This window comes from Lepidochelys kempii, chromosome 3 (assembly GCF_965140285.1).
Source record: "Lepidochelys kempii isolate rLepKem1 chromosome 3, rLepKem1.hap1, whole genome shotgun sequence".
Lineage (NCBI taxonomy): Eukaryota > Metazoa > Chordata > Testudines > Cheloniidae > Lepidochelys > Lepidochelys kempii.
The window spans coordinates 41,278,771-41,299,220 of record NC_136382.1 but is presented as its reverse complement, the minus strand read 5'-3'; the positions used below and the strand labels follow the sequence as shown (position 1 = coordinate 41,299,220).

At 40.2% G+C, this 20,450-nt stretch overlaps 1 protein-coding gene across 1 annotated transcript in view; it reads right to left on the bottom strand.

Moving 5' to 3' along the window:
- DLGAP2 (DLG associated protein 2) overlaps positions 1-20,450 on the bottom strand; it is a 695,707-nt gene that overhangs the window by 92,437 nt on the left and 582,820 nt on the right. Inside the window, exon 6 of the mRNA XM_073336187.1 lies at positions 7,415-8,484. Within this exon, the coding sequence (XP_073192288.1) occupies positions 7,415-8,484 (1,070 nt within the window). The remainder of the gene's footprint in view (positions 1-7,414; positions 8,485-20,450) is intronic.

Below are 20,450 nucleotides of genomic sequence, written 5' to 3'. Positions count from 1 at the left end.
ACTTCCCTACCTCACAGGAGTGTTGGGAGGATAAATACATTCTAGATGGTGAAGTGCTCAGATACATACCATGGTAATGGGGCCACACTGTGGCACAGATAAATAGAGGGACTTTTCCAAGTTGCCACAGAATCCAGCCTTTCTGATATGGTAGTTGCTATTTTGTTGTAGCCACACACCCAGCCTTCTGTTTCCCTACCCTTACCAGGACCTGCCTGTAGATGCACCTTGTTCTCCAGCTTTCCCCAAAAGCTGAGTTAATTGAATTACAGAGCAAGTTATAGGGAGCAAAGAAACAGGGCGTAGGGAGCTAGAGCTGGAGTCCAGCTTGTAACCAGGGGGATCTGGAAAATGTAGGCTAGCCAGCTGGGCTGCCTGGATGATGGGACAAGGCCCAGAGGACTAGGAAGATGACCAAATGAACCTGACCACAAGCTTCCCTGGCACATATGGGAGGAAAAAGGCTTTGAATGATTCCGGGACCTTTGCCTGGAGTGTGGAGCCAGGCTACCTAGAGGATATAATGGAAACAAAAAAAAATCCTCATCCATTCACTATAAAAAGAATCACTGTAAGAATACTCAGATGAATTTTGCATCCATTAGTATTTTAAACCAGGAACCATAGTTGTGCATCTTTATATGAAGAGGTGCAAATAAAGGTGTTTATATGAGGAGGTGGGAATGAAGGGTATTTCATAGTGACAGACAAAATTACATTGCTCTGGAATTTAAGGGTGGTGGTTGTGTAATTTGTTTTCATTGTGCCACAGAAGTAGATGGAGCTCTGGGCATATCTTTTTTGCTACAAGTCTTCTCAGGCAAGAAAGGCTGAGTAAAAGCTGACTCTTTTGGAATTATTGGTAACTAACCCCTTCTGAGGAGCTACATCATTCTACCTTTGCATTTCTCCAGTCACTCTACCTCACCTAAGGATAATCATGCGTCTTCCCTCTCTGTGGCCACAAAAGGCCCTGCCTGAAGTACAAGTGGTGTCGTTCTGATGTACAGAGGAAAGAAATCCCACATGCTGGATTCAAGCCCTCTGCAGACGACAGAGCAAAGACTATGGGGCTCCCTCTGCATCTTCCACAGATGGGTTTGGTGTGTGAGAAGGGTGAGTTGGAAGATCAATCACTGACCACTACTTCAAATAGTGAGGACACAGCACAGCCTACAGTAGTAGTCAAGGAGAAGCTCTGCTGTTGCTCTGGAGTCTGGGGAGAAGAGAAAAGCCTTTATTTTCTGCTGCCCTGGAAATCCGCACACCAACTTTGGCTATTCAGACTTGATGGGAGGCAAGAGGATTTGGCCCATAAGGAGCAAGTGACATCCAGGGCATTATTTATAGATAACCTAGCTGGCCTAATGTGCCCTTGCTGCATGAACCAAAAAGTGTAGCCCACTTTTTAAAAATATTCACTTTCAGGACTCCAAAAATCTTAGCTGTTAAACAACTGTAAAATCTACAAGAGTGCATCAGTTTATAATCACTGAGGTACATGCAGAAGGTTGTTGATTGTAGGAGTTGTAACAGAAAGCCTATTTTGTGATTGAGTAAAGTAATAATAGAAAAAGAGAAGTTCTCTGACTGCATTTCCGGGCACCAACACTTACTGCACAGCAAACTGGGGTGTAAATCTGCATTGCTGCAGCATGCTGTGTGCTAACTGTTGGGGTGAACCCTGCTACTGTGCACTAGACGTTCCATAGAGCACATTGACTTACTGCTGTTTCAAGCCACCTATTTATTCCAAGCAAGACACATTTTTCCTCCATGGGCTTTTCCCTCAGTCATTATGTGGGCATTACTGAAATGATAGCACAAATGTCTTTTAAAACCCCTCTTTTTAAAAGGGCTATATAGAAATGCACATATATTTTCTCTCTCATCTACTCTTCTCATCCTAACAAATGAGTTTTATGGTTCTGATCAGCTGACTCAAAACTCCATTGGCAATTATTTAGCCGCCAGAGAAAAGTCAGTATTTTTGTTACTTTGCAGCTGTTAGGAGACATTTTACTGTCTGTACAATTCTAAAGGGGGGTATATTTATTCCCTTACTTGAAGTAACAGGGACCGTGAATACATTGCCACTAAGATATTTAAGCACATAAGCAACTAACTTCAAAAACATCCTTTAAAGATGGGACTATAAGATGACCCAGAAAGGGTGGTAAAATCGTGACCATTTGGGGTCAGAGTCCATTCTTTAAAAGATGTTTTTAAAGTGAGTGCTGTGACCTCCATGACCGAAAACTGCACTATCTGATCAGCTCAGTCCTAGGCAGCCAAGGGGAGTGTGTGGTTATCTAGCCTCAGTGGCAGTAATCTGAGCAAGCACCCCCAGCACATGTGTGAATTGGTCCAGGGCTCTAGAATATCAAGTTACTTGTGGCTGCAGGCTTCTTGGGCCCCTGCGGGTAGCCCTGGACAAATGTGGCAAAGACCAACTTTCAGCCTACCTCTCTGTTTAATGTTGAACCTTATTTTGACAACAAAAACACGCTGGAAATATAAAGGAGAATCATTCTTAATAAAATATTGGTAGGAATACAGCCTCTCTCCCATCCTGGTGACACCACTTGTGCAATAATGTCAACTTGCACTGGCTGTTAGAAGGATATGAAACTATGAATATTTTTGTTACTTTGTTTGGAAAACCAGCTACAGCACATCTGCAGCAGTATTTTAATCAGAAATGGTAAGTGGCTTCTTAGCACTTAGAGGCAGCACGCTATCATGTCATTAATCACTGTAATTACTGGAGATGCTCAGTGGTTTTAGTCATAACCTTGACCAATGGTGGAGTCCATATAATTATTTCACTTTTCTTTTGCAAAGAGCAGCACTTCAGCCTTGGCCATGTAGAGACTGGGAAGAAGGAGTGTCAGTTTAGTGTAAAGTCCCTAGATCTTTAAAGCTGTTCAGGGAGCAAGTACAGAATTATACAGAGATATATAATGGATACTGGGAACATTATGAAATGAATGCATATGAGTAGTTCATTGTAACACACATTAGGAGTAATTTATACTCAATAGTTATTCAGCACTGGAAGTAGTTGTGTATAGTTGGAATATAGGGTTTCATGTGACAAAACCTGGAGCTTGTAATCTGCCTTTGTGACAGTGTAGTGCATATAGAGTTGGGTTAGGATGAATTCCACCCTCCCAGCCATGAGACAGCACACAGCTGTGGCACAGACCTTCTGAGACTGTAACTCTACAGTATTGAAGCAACAGTGGCCTCAGCGGGGTTCCAAAACTAGGACCTGTGTAAGTGACAATTCAGTGGTCCCCTCCGCTGGCCCCTCCTCAGCGCTCTTCTCCACATCGGCGCACCTAAATCCAGAGTGCAGCCCAACTGACACTGGCTCTGTTTTTTCAAGATAACATGAAACGGAAGGAGAGATAAACCCAGTGTTTTCCCTTCATGCTACAGAGTCCACTGCTGCTATTATTACCTGCGTGCTAGCAATGTCAATGCAGATAACGGATGACGCTAGCACTTCAATGCATCAGGAAGGCAGAAGGGGGCGGTAGCCATTTTTAGCACAACATGCTAGTTTCTTTTTTAAGTGCTGACTCATTCGCTGTACCATTGATGTGTTTACCTCGATTTTATGCTGCTGCTTCAACTACTGTTGAATGGCTGAGGACGGAATATCAATCAATGGCACATAATGCTACGCTCCCAAACTGTACTGATTGTTAGTTGTTCATTTTTGCCTGAAGTACTTTCCTTTTCTCTTCCAGCTGTGCTCAGAGATATTTGAATACTGGAAACTGTAAAATCCTTTTAAGTTTATAATTTTACTATTGATACTTAGTTCACTTCCAGCTTTCTCCCTGAAAATCCTTGTCACACCTAGGGATTCATGTCAAACAGTAAAATAAATCAAATAATAGGCTTCAGCTTCAAATGTGTTGTACCTAATTAGCCAAAGAATCCAATAATTGAAGATTATAGACATTTCCTTGCTCCCAACATCTTCCTACATAAAGGGATAAATTCTTTGGGGAGCAGCAGCAACCACTATAGTTAAAGCTGCACAAGAGTTTCCATTCTAACCCTCTGTTTTCAGTTATTCATATTTTTTCAAAATTGTCATCTTTCACACTGAAATTTTCCTGGCTTGGTCACTCCCCAAAGATGAAAATCTGAGTACACACAGTTCAGCTGTTTCTCGGCAAGAGGAAGAGTAAGGATGAGACAGTGATTAGGGGGTAGCCTGGGACTTGGGACACCTAGATTTAAGCGCCAGACCTCAGGCTCTGCCACAGAGTTCCTAAGTGACCTCAGGCAAGTCACTGGTCTCTCTGCGCCCCAGATCATCACCTGTAATGGGGGGCAGTAGCATTTCCCTACCTCATAGGCGTGTTGTGAGGATAAATAGATGGACAATTGTGAGGTGCTCCGATACCAAAAGTGATTCAGGCCATATAAATACCCAAGATAAACAGAAAGGAGTTAAAAATATACACTTCCTCTGTGTGAAAAAAAATATCTGCCTAGGATTCCATAGTTACATGGCCACGATCTAAATGGACAGTTCGATGTTTAAATTTGGTATGGAAAACACCCTTGTCTTTGAACCTTTGAATGTCACATACTTTTAACGCTATACCCAGAGAGGTTTTACATGGATTTTTTTTTCCTGCAAAACTGATCATGTGGACACCTCAGGTAAATGCTTTGCATGGCTGATTTAGCTGAATAATCAACACCTTAATATCTTCAATTATTCTGAACTAGCCAGGATCCATTTCCAAATATGTCTGTCAAAAAGAGGTGCTAGCAGTGCCTTTACTTTTACCACGGGATCCTGAGAACTGTCTCTACCTTTCTGATTGACCAGCCTGAGTAAATCTTATCATTTAGTAGGCACTCCCATGTAAGGTAGGAAAATATTCTCCAATTTTACACATGATGTAACTGAAGCTAGGGAGATTAACAAATGATTTAATCCACTTCTGATAGGAAATATGTGACAGAGCTGCTAACACAGCCCAACTCTCTTATATGAATGATTCATGTCTCATCTAATAGATAGTACATCTCAAAGAAAATGCCTCAAAGCTATCTTTTTAATTACGTCATCTGTAGAATGGGATTTCTCATACTTGCTTACCCAACTAGGTCTAGTGCAGAGGTGTCTAACACCCAGCCAGCTTGATGGATTTATGTGACCTACATGTCATGTTCAGAGTCCACAGAATACAAACTTCAATACAAAAATTAACCATCATATTTCTGAAAAAACTCTCTCTAATATAGAGCTACGTGCAGTACTCTTTATTGGAACATCTGTGGCTCCTATTATTGTGGCATCTAAGCACCTCACAATCTTTAATGAATTTATCCTTGAAATATCCCATGAGTTAGGAAAGTTCTATTATCTCCATTTTACAGATGCAGATCTGAGGGAGAGGCTAAATGATTTGCCCAGCGTCACAAAGGAAAGTCTCTGGCAAAGTACAAGCTTGAACTGGGCCTCCCAAATCCTAGTTTAGAATCCTAATCTTTGGACTGTCCTTCCTTTCTAATATTTTCCTGAATTTGCAAACAGCCTAAAATAATGATTTTGAGAAGAATGAAGTCTCCTGCGTCCCACTCATCTCACTGGGCTGTTGGCTCTAAAGCTTAATGATAACGCTTCCAATTTCAGCATTAACTGTTTCACTACTGATCATTTGAGCAGAATGAAGTGTGGGGGAGTGAGGCTAACTGGGTTAAGAACTGAGAGTTGCTCGGGGGAGAAAGAAGGAGACACAAAGACAGAATTGAGTGAGAGAGAGAGAGCTCAACACAGAAAGGACGGAGAAAAAGAAAGTGAAATAAAGGACAGAAATTGGAAAGATATGGAATGTTTCTACAGATGTTTGACAAGATACAGCTCTTGCAGCATTGGTTGTTGGGGGAGCGTGCTATTTCACAGCCGACCCCCTGGCGGCATGGGTTTGGCCCTGCTGACATGCCGTCCTCGTTCCCTCCTGCTTCTCCCAAATTACTTTAAGTAATATTTAACTGCAATCAAGTTATATTCACTTTCTTAGGGCCTAGTCTTTACAAAAATACAGTCTCCCTGGGCATAGCTGGCCCAAACCCTATCCCCTGGTTAAGGGAGTCCACAGCCCTCCTTCATGAGGCTGTGCAGTGCTTCAAGCCAGTTTCCCCAGAGCATCAGTAGCTGGGTTCCAGGGCTGTTTCACAGACTCTCCTTTCTCTCTCCTCCATTAACAGCTGGGTTTTTATCCTATTCAGGAGATAGCTCTCTGATTAACACCTTGGCCCTATTCCCCTGTTTGTCTGCTGCTCCCTTAAATACCTGGTCCTTAAAAGGGCCATGTTGTGGCATAGGGTTGGCTGCATGAAATCCCACTTCCTTCAAGGGGCCAGACCACCCTGTTACAGTCCCGTTCAGCTTGGAGAGACCAAAAGCACTGCACAGGACTAGAACAAACATTCCTCCCTTTATTCTACATTTATTGGCTTCCACAGAAACCAAAGAGATTTGGAGATACTCAAGACACAAAAGGTGAGAAGGGATAGAGTGGGTTAACGTATGGGACAAACAATTTCTATAGAGAGAAAATCTGATTTTAAAAGAAAATGAGAGTGAAGGCACTCACAACAGCAATGGAGTTTTCAGGCTAGTTAAGTTGTCTAAATATCAAGATTTGAAATATTTACTCTCCCTAAGGCCATCTATTCAAATTTCAACAGGAATGGCTCACACCTTCATCCTCATGTTAGATACACTAAATGTCATGCTGCTCAGCACCTGAGTTTTTCAGACAAAGCCTTAAAGAGACAGGACCAGATTCACTGGTACCCTCAGCTGCTTTGCACCACTTCAGGGATGCAAAGCAACCATAAACCCAGTTTCTCCAGCCAATTAAACTACTTTGCATCACGACATCAGAGCAGCAAAAGCAACTGAGCTTACCAGTAAATTTAGCCCTGTGTTGTTAAGAAGTTTTGGGAGGAGACGTGGGAGTGACAGAACAGAAGGAAAGCTCTCACCCTGACTAGCTTAATATCTTTAATTTATAATGGTCTTCTATACATTTATTCTAGACAAAAACTGCTGTGCAAAGTGCCCCTTTCTGTAATCTGAAACACAGACTTCATTAAGATTTAAATACAGTATAAACCCAGGTACTGAAAACAAATTCATTAAAATTAGACTAGTTAACATTACGTCAATTTTATTCACATTTCAATCTGAATCCTCTTAATAAAGAATAAATACTGCAGATTTCTCACCTCCAAGATATCTGCAGTAGGTGAATACCATAATGTTTGAGAGACATTTACAGGGCATCCATGTAGTTTTACAATGACTTTCTGGCATAAATTATAACTAATTGCTTTTCTATTACAAATATTAACCAAATCTGGCTTTTACCTGAAGGTAATGGCACGGCCTCAAGGAAGGTTTGATTTCCTGATGAACCAGAGGCTTATCTAGGTTAAGGGATGACTTGCGATACGCTTCTTTAGCCTGGCTTACTGTAAGTGTAGACCAAGAACTCCTTTTCATGTATTTACCATCAGGGGTCATTGCTAGCCCTTCACAAGCAGAACATTTCACATCATTGTTACTTTTGGAAGTCTTTAGTGAGAGATCCCCAAAGTGCCCCTGGAGAGCTTCAGGGTAGCAGTGGGAAATATGATCTACATGATGCCTATTAATCACGCTAGGTGTGCGATAAGTGCTATCGCTGTCCAAATTATCATCAGAACTCCACCAGCTACTCATTCCAGATTTATGCTTGGTCTCTGGTTTTCGCTCCTTACTTTTACTCCTTTTGCTATGCTTGGAATGATGTCCATGATGATGGTCGTCCCCTCGACTGTCTCCCTTTGTCCCATTGACATTGCCCTTGGATGATCCTTCCAAAGAATGAGACTTAGTGAAAAGTTTCTGGACTGAATGAACAAGATGGCGTATTCTTCCTGGGCTTTCACTGCGTTGTTCTGCAGCTGTTGAGGTCCTCTGATATTGTAAAGTGTGAAATCCATCCCTGTGGAGAGGAAGTTGTTTCTCAAACTGATCCAGGAGATTGGCAGGAATTCGGTTAATCTTAGGGTTAGCGTGAGACATGGCGCAATCGTCCCTCGTTTCGTAATGTGAGCTGTAGTGCATTCTGGGGAAAGTGCTACTTGACATGTGATCGCCCATAACCATGGGCATCATCATGCACTCTGAATGGATGGAGCTTCGTGGTGAGCAGCGATGATGGTCCAGTGGGCAGCTCTCTGTAGGGCTGAGAAGATAGGATTGCCTTGGCTCCTGCCCATGGTGGATATGATCGTGGGTATGTTCACAATCTTCAGGGGATGCTAAGCCACAAGTATGAGCAGAACATAATTGTGGTTGGTTACGACTACCAGATAATCCTTTCATGTTCCTCGGAGCAGGCGAGAATCTTTCTTCATTGAAGTGCTGAGAAGGTGACCAGGAGTACTGCTGGTCTGTTGACAGAACACACACAGTTCAGTATTGTAGCTAATTAAAATATTAATTTTAAAAGTACAAATATGAAAATAAAGCCTTTTTTTCATAGAAGGTCTCAGGGACTTCAATCAGAGACTTCAATCTCCAAATTAAAGCTGGTTAAATATTTGCTGTGAACAATTTATTTGGTGAATTTAGACCTTTTTTCCTGTTTACAAGTTGTCTACAAACAGATCTAGATTCTTCTGAATGTGTTCATTATGCAAATCCATTCAAATAATTTTGATGGATACATTATGAGCATTTAGTTAATTAATTGATATTTTGACTTCACTACTCAAGCTTTGTGACTGGTCACCTAAGTCATGTGGTATTGTTTCTGTTCCCCAATTGGATGACCTAACCCTTATAAACTGTTTTGTCACAAACTGAACTTCATTTTTGATTAAGTGAATCTCAACAAAAGCCCCCGAATTTGCTATTCAAAAACATATATACAAACTAAACTACAAGTAAGAAACAGCAAATAATAAAGGACTATGAACACACTGAATTCAACCTGGTTTCCATTTCCCTAAACTTTTCATTAGCAGGTGTCTGACATTATTTGAGCATCTCTCATCAGTAAGGCTATGTTTTAGTCACAAGTATTTTTAGTGGAAGTCATGGACAGGTCATGGGCAGTAAACAAAAATTCACAGCCTGTGACCTGTCCATGACTTTTATTATATACCCCTGACAAAATTTTGGGGGGAGGGGCAGCTCAGGAGGGCAGCCCCAGGGGGATCTGTGGGTACTTGGGGGAAGGCACAGCCCAGGGGCACCACGGGTGCTCGGGGGGGGCACTGCGGGTACTGGAGGGAGGGGTTGGCAGGGCTGGGGCAGGTTCCTTACCTGGCTTCTGAGAAGCGGCTACCCCAGCTCCTAGCTTCACATGCAGCTTCCGCTCCACCCCAAGCCCCGGTTTGGCAGCTCCCATTGGCTGGGAACAGCGGCCAATGAGAGCTGCGGGAGCGGTGTTTGCAGGCGCAGGCAGCATGTGGAGATAAGATCTGAGGGATGGGAGTTGCTGTCACCCCTCTGAGGCGACCCCCCAAAGTAAGCACCGCCCCACACCCCAACCCCCAGCCCTAAGCCCCTGAGCTCCTGCTGCTGCGAGGTGTGGGGGCCTGAGACTGCCCCAGCAGCAGCCAATGCGCCTGGCCCAGGGGCTGCCCGAGCTGCTCAGGCTGCCCCCAGTCCAGGTGCACCAGCCGCTGCAGAAGATACAGAGGTCACGGAAAGTCACATAATCCATGACTTCCGTGACTTCTGTGACAAACACGGAGCCTTACTCATCAGCTACTCAGATGCACTCCCATAGCAGTCACTTTCTTATACTGTACAGTCATCTCCAAAACATACTATTTGTCTCAATTATACATTTGTCCCAGAGTACTGTAATAAGATAACATTTCTTTCAACCACTCTGTGTTATTGCTGGTGACAGCAGATACCAAATATATACATGTAGAAGCTATCGCTTCTATTATAGTTAATTATTTGCTCCTGTAGTTTTTGTAGTAAAGTTGTGGCTACTAAACAGGAGTGATTACTAATCAAGGGTGGCTTGTAAATGAAGGTATATGGTATTCAGTTTTTGATTAATTCATCTCCTTTTCTTATGCAAGTCCTTGCAGCTGTCAAATTCTGCAAACAAAAATTTGAAAACTCAAGGAATATTTCAGTTTAATTTCGGCATTCATATTCCTCCTCAAAATTCAGCTTATGAAGGCAAACTTTTCAAAAGCCGATAAATATCTAGGCTATTTAAACCAATCCTTTAGAGGATCATCTATGCATTTAAGAATTTACACTTCCAACTCACTTCAGCACCATCTTTTTGCAAACTTGCTCTTGAGAACGCAGTAGTGGGTAAGTTACTGCAGGTGCATGCTACAAACAAGTAGAGACTTCAACAGAAATGGAAGCCGGAGAATATGCTGCTTGTCATAACCTGACATCAGCAACCAGCTTTCAAAGGCAACACAATAGTGAAGGAGCAGCTGGAGTGATCTTTATACACCTGTGAAAAGTCTCTCTCCCCTCTCAGGTCCCCATTGGTTGTCTAAAAATCAAAGCCTGGCTCTGGCTACAGTGCAAATGGGTATCTTCCTCTTTGCAAATAATACAATACCCATGATAAAATAGCAATTCATTGATATTCTTTGGCAAGAGCAAAGTTATAACCAGAGCAGTCTGGTATATTGTTGGATACTTAAGTAATAATTTATTATATTTAATAGACTTTTAAGTAAGGTTTTAGAGGAAATTCAATATTCAATTAAAACAACAAAATCTTATTCTGTATCTTGGGTGAAATCCTGACCTCACAAAAGTCTAAACTGACTTAAATGGGATCAAGATCTCATCCCCCGGCTTTACTGTGGTATTAAATTAATCTTTCTCTACTCTTTTCTACTTCTGTTTTGCTTGTATCAATCTATTTTACCTATTTCTGGCCTGTTATCATATTAAAATGAAAACTCATTGTTCTATACACAGATTCTAGTCTATTGTGGTGGTTAGCCCAGAATCTCCAGCACAAATATGGCTACACAAAAGAAACAAAAATAGAAATGTTCCACTGGAATGACCTAATTTTGATTATCCAATGAAAAGCAGAACTATTATATAGACAAAGCAGTTAATTATTATAACAGTCCATTTGGATTTAGTCACAACACTAGCACAGTATTTAATGGTAGTTAACTCACTATATCACCAAGAAGTATCATGAAAATAGTAATACTCCATGCTTTGCATTTACAAAGCATCTCCCATTAAAGGATCTCATAGAACCTAACAAACATTACTGAATTAGTCCTCACAACATCTCTGTGAGATAGAGAAGGTATTACTGACCTCTTTTTTAAAGATGGAGAAACTGAAATACACACAAACTTATGGCAACTTTTTCCAAAGTGGCCAGTACTTTTAGTTGACAGCCCAAGAGCAGCGAAAGAAGGCCCCTCAGTCAAATCAAGGAACCAGCAAAAGTCAACTCTCCAGCACCGGTTAGGGTTGCCAACCCTCCCGGATTGGCTGGGAGTCTCCCTGTGATTATTAAAGGCAATACGGGAGATTTTAATAGGCCAAAGTCCGGTTGGCAGCGCAGCAGGGCTAAGGCAGGCTCCCTACCTGTCCTTGCTCCGGGTGGCTCCCAGAAGTGACCGACAGGTGCCTGCATCCCCTAGGCACAGGGGCGGCCAACAGGTCTCTACGTGCTGGCCCCAGCCCGAATGCTAACTCCACAGCTCCCATTGGCCGGGAACCACAGCCAATGGGAGCTGCGGGGGCAGTGCCTGCAGGCAGGGGCAGAGCATCAAGCCACCCTGGGTGACCCTGAGCCTATGAGCTGGACACGCGAGTCGCTTCTGAGAGCCGCCTGAGGTAAGCGCTGCCCAGCCAGAGCCTGCACCGCAGTAGGTTGCAAATATTTTCAGCTGGCTATAGCTCTAGGGGTGTAATCATGTTAGAATGGGTGATCTAAGAGCAACTTTTCCATCTCTAACGTCTATGATTCTTGCACAGTTAGATTGCACAATGATTGGGTATAATTGCCTGTATACTGTTATATAAAATCACATCTTTCACATACTTGGGTGGGATTTATGTATTTTTGTCACCATTAATTGTGTTCTCATTGACTATTGTGCAACTTTATTACAAAGCATATTTTAAAAAATTAAAAATCAAAACAAAAAGGAGATTTTTTTCCAAGGAAAAATATCTTATAATAAATAAAATTCATAATTACATTGATATGCCAACAATCACCTGCAGCAAGGTCCCAAATCACTCAGCTAAGGACTCTACTTTGGACACAAAACAGAATGTTCTTGGGCATCACTCGTGTCCCATTACCAGTCTTCTAAAGAATTTCATTTACTTATTTACTTTCATTATGAATTTATCAAATTCTTGGGGTTTGTCCTGTACATTTCCTCTCCTCACTATCTGCCCTACTCCTGAGGATCCCAGTACCTGGCCTAATTTGAATATCAATGTCAGAGCAAGCTTAAAAAATATAATATAAACAAGCCAGAATGTGGCAGAATTTTTGCCCTGTTTCTTAAAGGACACAATAAAAATGACAGAATGATCTTATTCAGTCACTTTTCTACAAGAGCAGGCCTTATATTTTCTTATAACAATATTTTACATTTTTTCATAATTGAGGACACTAATGTCTCCTACAAATAAAGTTGCACTGCCAGTTAATATACAAAACTAAGGAAGCTTTGAACATAGCAAATTAGAGTAATCCAGACCAGTTTGGCCAAATTAACTAGGGGCTGAGGAAATATATCATATTAATCCTGCAACAAGAGCTGTGGCTTTTACTGGGGTTCTATTGGAGAAAGAGAGGAATCTTTCATTGACTTCAAGGGACGAGGCCATTAGAGACAACAGGACTAGTCCATATATACGATTTATTCCTTTCATGGCAATGACCCAGATATATGTTGGCATACATGGATAGCGTATAAGGATGGCACTTGACCCTTAGTTTGAAGACTTATTAACAATTTTTAAAATCCTGTAAAACTCTTTAAAGCTTCCCTTTCTATGCTATGGAACACTGCACCAAACTTAAACTCTGATGGATGTCAGAATTGCATCCTTTCCCATCCATTTCCTCTATTCCCCCAGCATCTGTCCCCTCCTCTTCCTTCTTCCACCTTCTCCTGGGTACTCCTTTGCACTTTCCAATTTTAAAAATGCTGCTCTTCTATTTCAAGTAGCTGCTAGGCTGTTCTCTTCTCTCTAAGCACTGACCATAATTCTTGAGAACATGCCAGTTTCTCTACCTTGTGTCAGCATCAAGGGAGGGGAGGCAGCTAGCATCAGCTTTAATTACTGAAAGCATTGCTTGAAATTGTGAAGTAGCTCTGTTAACATTAGTGTGCTAGGGCAAGAGACCTGAAAACCTTTAAGCAATGAAAAATCAAGGATCTGCATCTGTAACTTCCTGGAACTCTGCTCTTTGCTAAAGGGAATCAGTGTGAAAAGAACTGGAAATTTCTCAGATATTCAAAGCAAGTATCTATCACTGCAAATTTAGCTCTACAAATCTGTCTGTATGTCTCATATTGAATGCAAACTGAGAAAGCATAAAAAATGATAATGCCTGTAAGTAATGAACCATACCCACTTGTATTGGAAAATTGCTCTGATTTTTATTGAAAAATTAATTTATATTTGCAAATGTTTCATCAGTAAAGCAACACGTATCTGGCTGTTGAATCTTGCCCATATGCTTAGGGTTTAGCTGATCGCCATATTTGGGGTCGGGAAGGAATTTTCCTCCAGGGCAGATTGAAAGAGGCCCTGAAGGTTTTTCGCCTTCCTCTGTAGCATGGGGCACGGGTCACTTGCTGGAGGATTCTCTGCTCCTTGAAGTATTTAAACCACGATTTGAGGACTTCAATAGCTCAGACATAGGTGAGAGTTTTTTCGCAGGAGTGGGTGGGTGAAATTCTGTGGCCTGCGTTGTGCAGGAGGTCAGACTAGATGATCATAATGGTCCCTTCTGACCTTAGTATCGATGAATAAACACACTTAACTGCTCACATTTTAAGTAGACTAGTTCTTTATTTCTAAGTATGCCATGCAAATAACTTAGGAGCCTAACTACAGCCCATTGCAGGGGCTCTGGCACACTAGTAGGAGGAAAAAGAACTAATAATTTAAAAAAAGCTTGCATGGATGTTTTGCCAATATACAGAGGGAATTTAAAAGAATTCCTCTGTTTTTGCAAAATTTTGAGGACCTCTGTCACTTAGGGCCTGAGCCAATGGTCCTGAACTGAAGAGGTGTTGAGCAACCACACTTCCAGTTGTATTTAATGGAGCTGCAACTGCTCAGCACCTCTGAAATCTTGCCATAGGTTTCAATGGGAGCAGGAACAGGCCGTAGGGCCCATTCCTACAGACATTGTGGCTTTAAAGGGAATTTTGCCTGCATAACAACACTTAAATTGTTTATAACTTATTGTTTAATTGCTTATAACTTATTCCAGCACTGAAATTGAACCTTTTGTTGGTTGCAGTGGTTGACTAATTGGCCAACTGGAAGTAGAGTGACCAGATGTCCCAATTTTATAGGGACAGTCCTGATTTTGGGGCTTTTTCTTATACAGGCACCTATTGCCACCCACCCCAGTCCCGATTTTTTACACTTGCTATCTGGTCACCCTAACTGGAAGGAACAAATACTGGAAAGGAGCTATTCTAGTCTCATGAGATTTCCACTAGATTTTCTAGTCTCAAGGAGCTAGTCTAGTCTCATGAGATTTCCAGGTTCAAATAACATTTACATAAGCATCCAAATCATTTGGATGCTTACCTGATCTGAACCTCTGAATTTCAGAGGTTGGCTTTTTACTACCTATATACTCACTCTGCAGCTGCATTTGCAAATGAGGATGTGTATACAATATACCATATGTATGGATCCAGGCATAACACAATTGCAATTTTATCTGAACCAAGCATTTATGCACTAAGGCCCCAATTTTGCTATTCATCCTGCATGGGGGCATCTCTTGTCCTGCACGGAACCCCAGTGAGATAAATGTAGTGAATGGGGCTGGGTATCGGTGCAGTGGGTGACTGATGCACAGTGAACTACAGAATCAAGGCCTTTGTTACTCTGGAGTATATTTTAATAGAAAGGAAATTCAAGCTCTTTGAATTGCTCTGTGGTATGATAAAGATGTTTCAGGGAAGGGATACCTAATATTAAATCTGTATAAAAGCTTTGATAACCCAAGATAACGGTGGGAGGCACAATAAAAAAGATGTCTACGGATAGGGTAACACCTCTGCTAGATGACTGTGAAGCTGCAGTGATGGAAGAGGGCCACACATCCTACCTCTAGACTAAAGATAAAGCACTGAATTGCTTTTGCTCCAGTGAAGGGACCAAGAATAAATTTTTGAAAAGTGCTTCTGTGACATGGGAGGCTAAATCCCATTTTCAAAAATGATTTCAGTATTTAGAAACGTACATCCCATTGAAATTCAATGAGACTAGGGCTCTGTCTGAAGTGCCTGAGCCATTTTTAAAATTGGGTTTTAAGTATCTAAGTCACTTGGGTGTTTTCAAAATTTTACCTCATGTTTCAATTTTAGGCAATCACCATAATTAGGGCTGTCAAGCGATTAAAAAATTAATTTTGTGATTAATCGTACTGTTAATAATAGAATACCATTTATTTAAATATTTAGATGTTTTCTACATTTTCAAATATATTGATTTCAATTATAACATATAATACAAAGTGTACAGTGCTCACTTTATATTTATTTTTATTACAAATATTTGCATTGTAAAAAACAAAATAAATAGTATTTTTCAATTCACCTAATACAAGTACTGTAGTGCAATCTCTTTATCATAAAAGTTGAACTTACAAATGTAGAATTATGTAAAAAAATAACTGCATTCAAAAATAAAATGATGTAAAACTTTAGAGCCTAAAAGTCCACTCAGTCCTATTTCTTGTTCAGCCAATCACTCAAACAAGTTTGTTTACTTTTGCAGGAGATAATGCTGCCCATTTCTTGTTCACAATGTCACCTGAAAGGTGTTCTCATGGCCCTGTTGTAGCCGGCGTTGCAAGATATTTACATGCCAGATGCGCTAAAGATTCATATGGCCCTGAATGTTTTAAAAACCATTCCAGAGGACATGCGTCCATGCTGATGATGGATTCTGCTTGATATGATCCAAAGCAGTGCAGACGAATGCATGTTCATTTTCATCATCTGAGTCAAAAGGTTGATTTTTTTTTTTTGGTGGTTTGGGTTCTGTAGTTTCCACATCCGAGGCTCTTTTAAAACTTCTGAAAGCAATCTCCACACATTGTCCCTCTCAGATTTTGGAAAGCACTTCAGATTCTTAAACCTTGGGTTAAGTGCTGTAGCTATCCTTAGAAATCTCACATTGGTACCTTCTTTGCATTTTGTCAAATCTGCAGCGACAGTGTTCTTAAAATGAACATGTGCTGAGTCATCATTCAAGACTACTATAACATGAAATATATGTCAGAATGCGGGTAAAACAAAGCAGAGACATACAATTCTCCCCCCAAGGAGTTCAGTCACAAATTTAATTAACACATTATTTTTTTAACGAGCTTCATCAGCATGTCCTCTGGAATGGCGGCCGAAGCATGAAGGGGCATACGAATGTCTAGCATATCTGGCACATAAATACCTTGCAATGCTGGCTACAAAAGCCCTGTGTGAATGCCTGTTCTTTCTGGTGACATTGTAAATAAGAAGTGGGCCGTATTATTTTCTGTAAATGCAAACAAACTTGTTTGTCTTAGCGATTTGCTGAACGAGAAGTAGGATTGAGTAGACTTGTAGGCTCTAAATTTTTTGCGTTGTTTTGTTTTTGAGTGCAGTATGTAACAAAAAAAAATCTATACTTGTAAATTGCACTTTCACGATAGAGAGATTGCATTACAGTACTTGGATGAGGTGAATTGAAAAATACAGTTTCTTTTGTTTATTATTTTTACAGTGCAAATATTTGTAATCAAAAATAATATAAAATGAGCAGTGTACACTTTGTATTCTGTGTTGTAACTGAAATAAATATATTTGAAAATGTAGAAAAACATCCAAAATATTTAATAAATTTAAATTGGAATTCTGTTTAACAATGCAATTAAAACTGCAATTAATTGCGCTTAATTTTTTTGAGTTAATCGCTGGAGTTAATCGACAGCCCTAATCATTATCTAAAGGATACCTCTCATTTTGGGCCCAATCCTGGAGCTTTCTTATCCCACTGACTTGAGTGGAACTATTTGCATAAGTCAAGGATGCAAGACAAAGCCCTTCAGATGTAAGTTTACCTCCTCATCTTCTTATACACAGAATTTCATATCAATTTAAGTTATTTACATCCATTCATAAAGATATTGGACATTCAGTTGTCACTCATCCTATGCTAGAAGACGTATTACAACATTGTCGTTAAAATGTACATTCCCACAGAAATTCTTGTATAAATTATATAACTTAACTGCCTGTTCATTGTACCACAATAAAAAAAATATTTGGCACATACACAAATGAAGCTCCCAAGCCCTTCAGACAACCTGCTCCCAGATACCTGGAAAAAAAAGATGGACCTTGCACAATGTCCAAGTAGGTTCACAAATTTATGGGCATCAGAAACTCCAAGCATGAATCTGATGTTATGGTTTCAAGTAGACTTAGAACTTGCTATCTTATATAAGTAAAATAATTGGAATTCACAGGCTTGCAAATGCTATGGGGTCTGATCCTGCAAGCCTGCCACTTGCAGAACTCCCATTTAAGACTGGCCCCTGTAAATCCTTATGCATATAAGTAACTTTACACACATGAACAATCCCACTGAGTTTAATGGGACAACTCATGTGCATAAATGCATGCAGGACTGGATCCTAAGTCAATAAGAGCTCTGCATGTGCAGGAATTGTAGGATGGTACCATATGTTGGTATTTTTACTGACATTTTTCTGCAAAGCTGACTGCATTTAAATCTACAGTACATTTAGCCACAGAAGAAAGGTTACCTTTTCAAAGAAGAGGCCCCAAAACTTCATTTTTTTACATGAAAATTTGGATTCCATAGAATACAACAAAATCTGTGAAAGTAATAATAATACTTAATACTTAGCACTTCACAGTGCTTTACAGTTTCAAAGTGCTGAACACACATTTCATTATTAGTCACAATATCACTGTGAGGGAGGAGGTAAGTGAGCAAAATGATGTTTTAACCCATCATTTTTCACAGAATCTGTCCATATGTGGAATCTAGTGAAAAAATATGAAGATCAGAGCTTGACAAGAACATAAAGCACTGGCTTTTGCTGACCCATTAAGTGTCATCTTAGAAAGAGCTAAACTAACTTATCATATCAGTTATTTCCTGCCACTTTTTAGAGACAGAGCTGTTTGGAATTGAAAGATGAATACTTTGTAGTTAGTAGGCCAAAAACAGCCTGGAAGTAACACCTCAAACTCCACTGACATCACTGGAATTGCAACTGCTTATTCCAGGGCTGAGTCTGGGAAACTCACCAGTTCACCATGAAACTCAGTAAGAAAGGACAGCAAAATCAATCTGTTAGTCTAATTCAAAGACCCATACGAATTTGTCCACTATTCTCCATGTACAGATGAAATCCTGGTCCCATTAAAATCAAGGGCAAACTTCCCATTGACTTCAGTGGAGCCAGGATTTCACCCTAAATGCTTACTGGATCAGCTTTAGCTAGGGTTGAATATTATCAAATTGCAATTTGAGCCTGATTGGTACAAGTACATTAGAAGCCTTGACAAATCACACAGCACAAGAAAGTAACACTCAACAAACTAGACATTTACATGGTACAATTCCAAGTAAGCATTGTTTGACATTTACCAGGCCAAATCATTTAGCAATGGCTATCCGTTTTAATCAGTTTTAAAATTTCTGTCAGGTGCCATTTCAAGCCTAATAGGGAGCAGATTTGCTTAAAGTGGAATTGAGTTACCGGGAGGTTGCTGTAGTTGATAGACATTTATGCAAATATTCCCGCAGGTACAGAAAATGGCCATTTTGGTCAAAGAACCTAAAGGCATCATTGACTGATTAATTCTCAAAGTGTTCCCATTTCACTATTTTAATGTGGTTTATTTAAGAAAATGTAGACCATGATAATCTTTCAGATTCCCTATTTTTTTACAACATTCTCCCAATGATGTTCCCTAGTCCTACAATCTATGTCTGGTTGAATAACTAGTCCCAGGGCTATTTACGATTTCAAGTTAAAGACAAATTTTTCCTCTTTTTTCCCCTTACGTTAAATAAATCTAAAGATTTAACCTCATTTTGTTGGAGTGGGAGAGTTATGATGGAAATGGAAAGTACAGGAGAGGAGTTCCTAGGGAGTTGCTGAAAAGGAGGAAAACTGAGGGTGGCCACTAATTGAGGATGGAAGGTGAGGATCAAGCTGGAGGACTATCAGAAAATAGTATGATTTTTCTGAGCCAAGGCAGAAAGTTCAGTAGTGAAATCTTGACTCTTCTGAAATAAATGGGAGTTTTGCCATTGATTCCAGTGGGGCAAGGATTTCACCTCAAGGATCCAAACCTTTCACTGTTCATCAGAACTGAACCACCAATCCCTTTTGGATTCTTCCCATTTCTCACCTTTAATAAACTGCATTGGAAAAATAAAATCTGCATTTCTGAACCTTGTCCTGGCAGTGCTCCTCTGTCTGATTTCAGAAATATGAGAGCCTGATGTAAGAGAAAATAAAATGCAGGCTCACTTAAATTACTTCTATGTCAGTTCACTGGGTAAGCATGATCTACCATTTCCAACTCTATTGTATATTACAATAATGTACCTTTCACAGCACATAAGTGCTTTCATAAAGCTCTTCTGGCCTTAGATATAGTGGATACCATTTAGAGGCAAGCATTTGCCAACAGTTATAATGCAATGGTATCTGAAATATATATCACAAGTCTCCCCTATACTTAGACACCTATAAATGTTGACTTTTTAAATGGTATAATAATAATATTATTAAATAATAATATATTTCATTTTTCTCATGTAGTTTATAAATATGCTATATTCATAATTCTTAACCAAGCTCAGGCAACCAAGCTCAGGCAACATGACAGCAGATGAAATTTTCTGTTAATAAATGCAAAGTAATGCATGGTTCATGGAAAAATCTGAATCATTCATACATCTAACTGGGTTCTAAAGTAACTCTAATCATCTCAGGAAAAGGATCTGGCAACCCGCTCAATGAAGACCTCTATTCAACATAGAGCTGAAGTCAAAAAGCTAACAAAATGCTAGACTACATAAGAAATGGGATGGAGAAAAATATGGAAAATATTATGAAGATGTTATATAAATCAATGGTTCA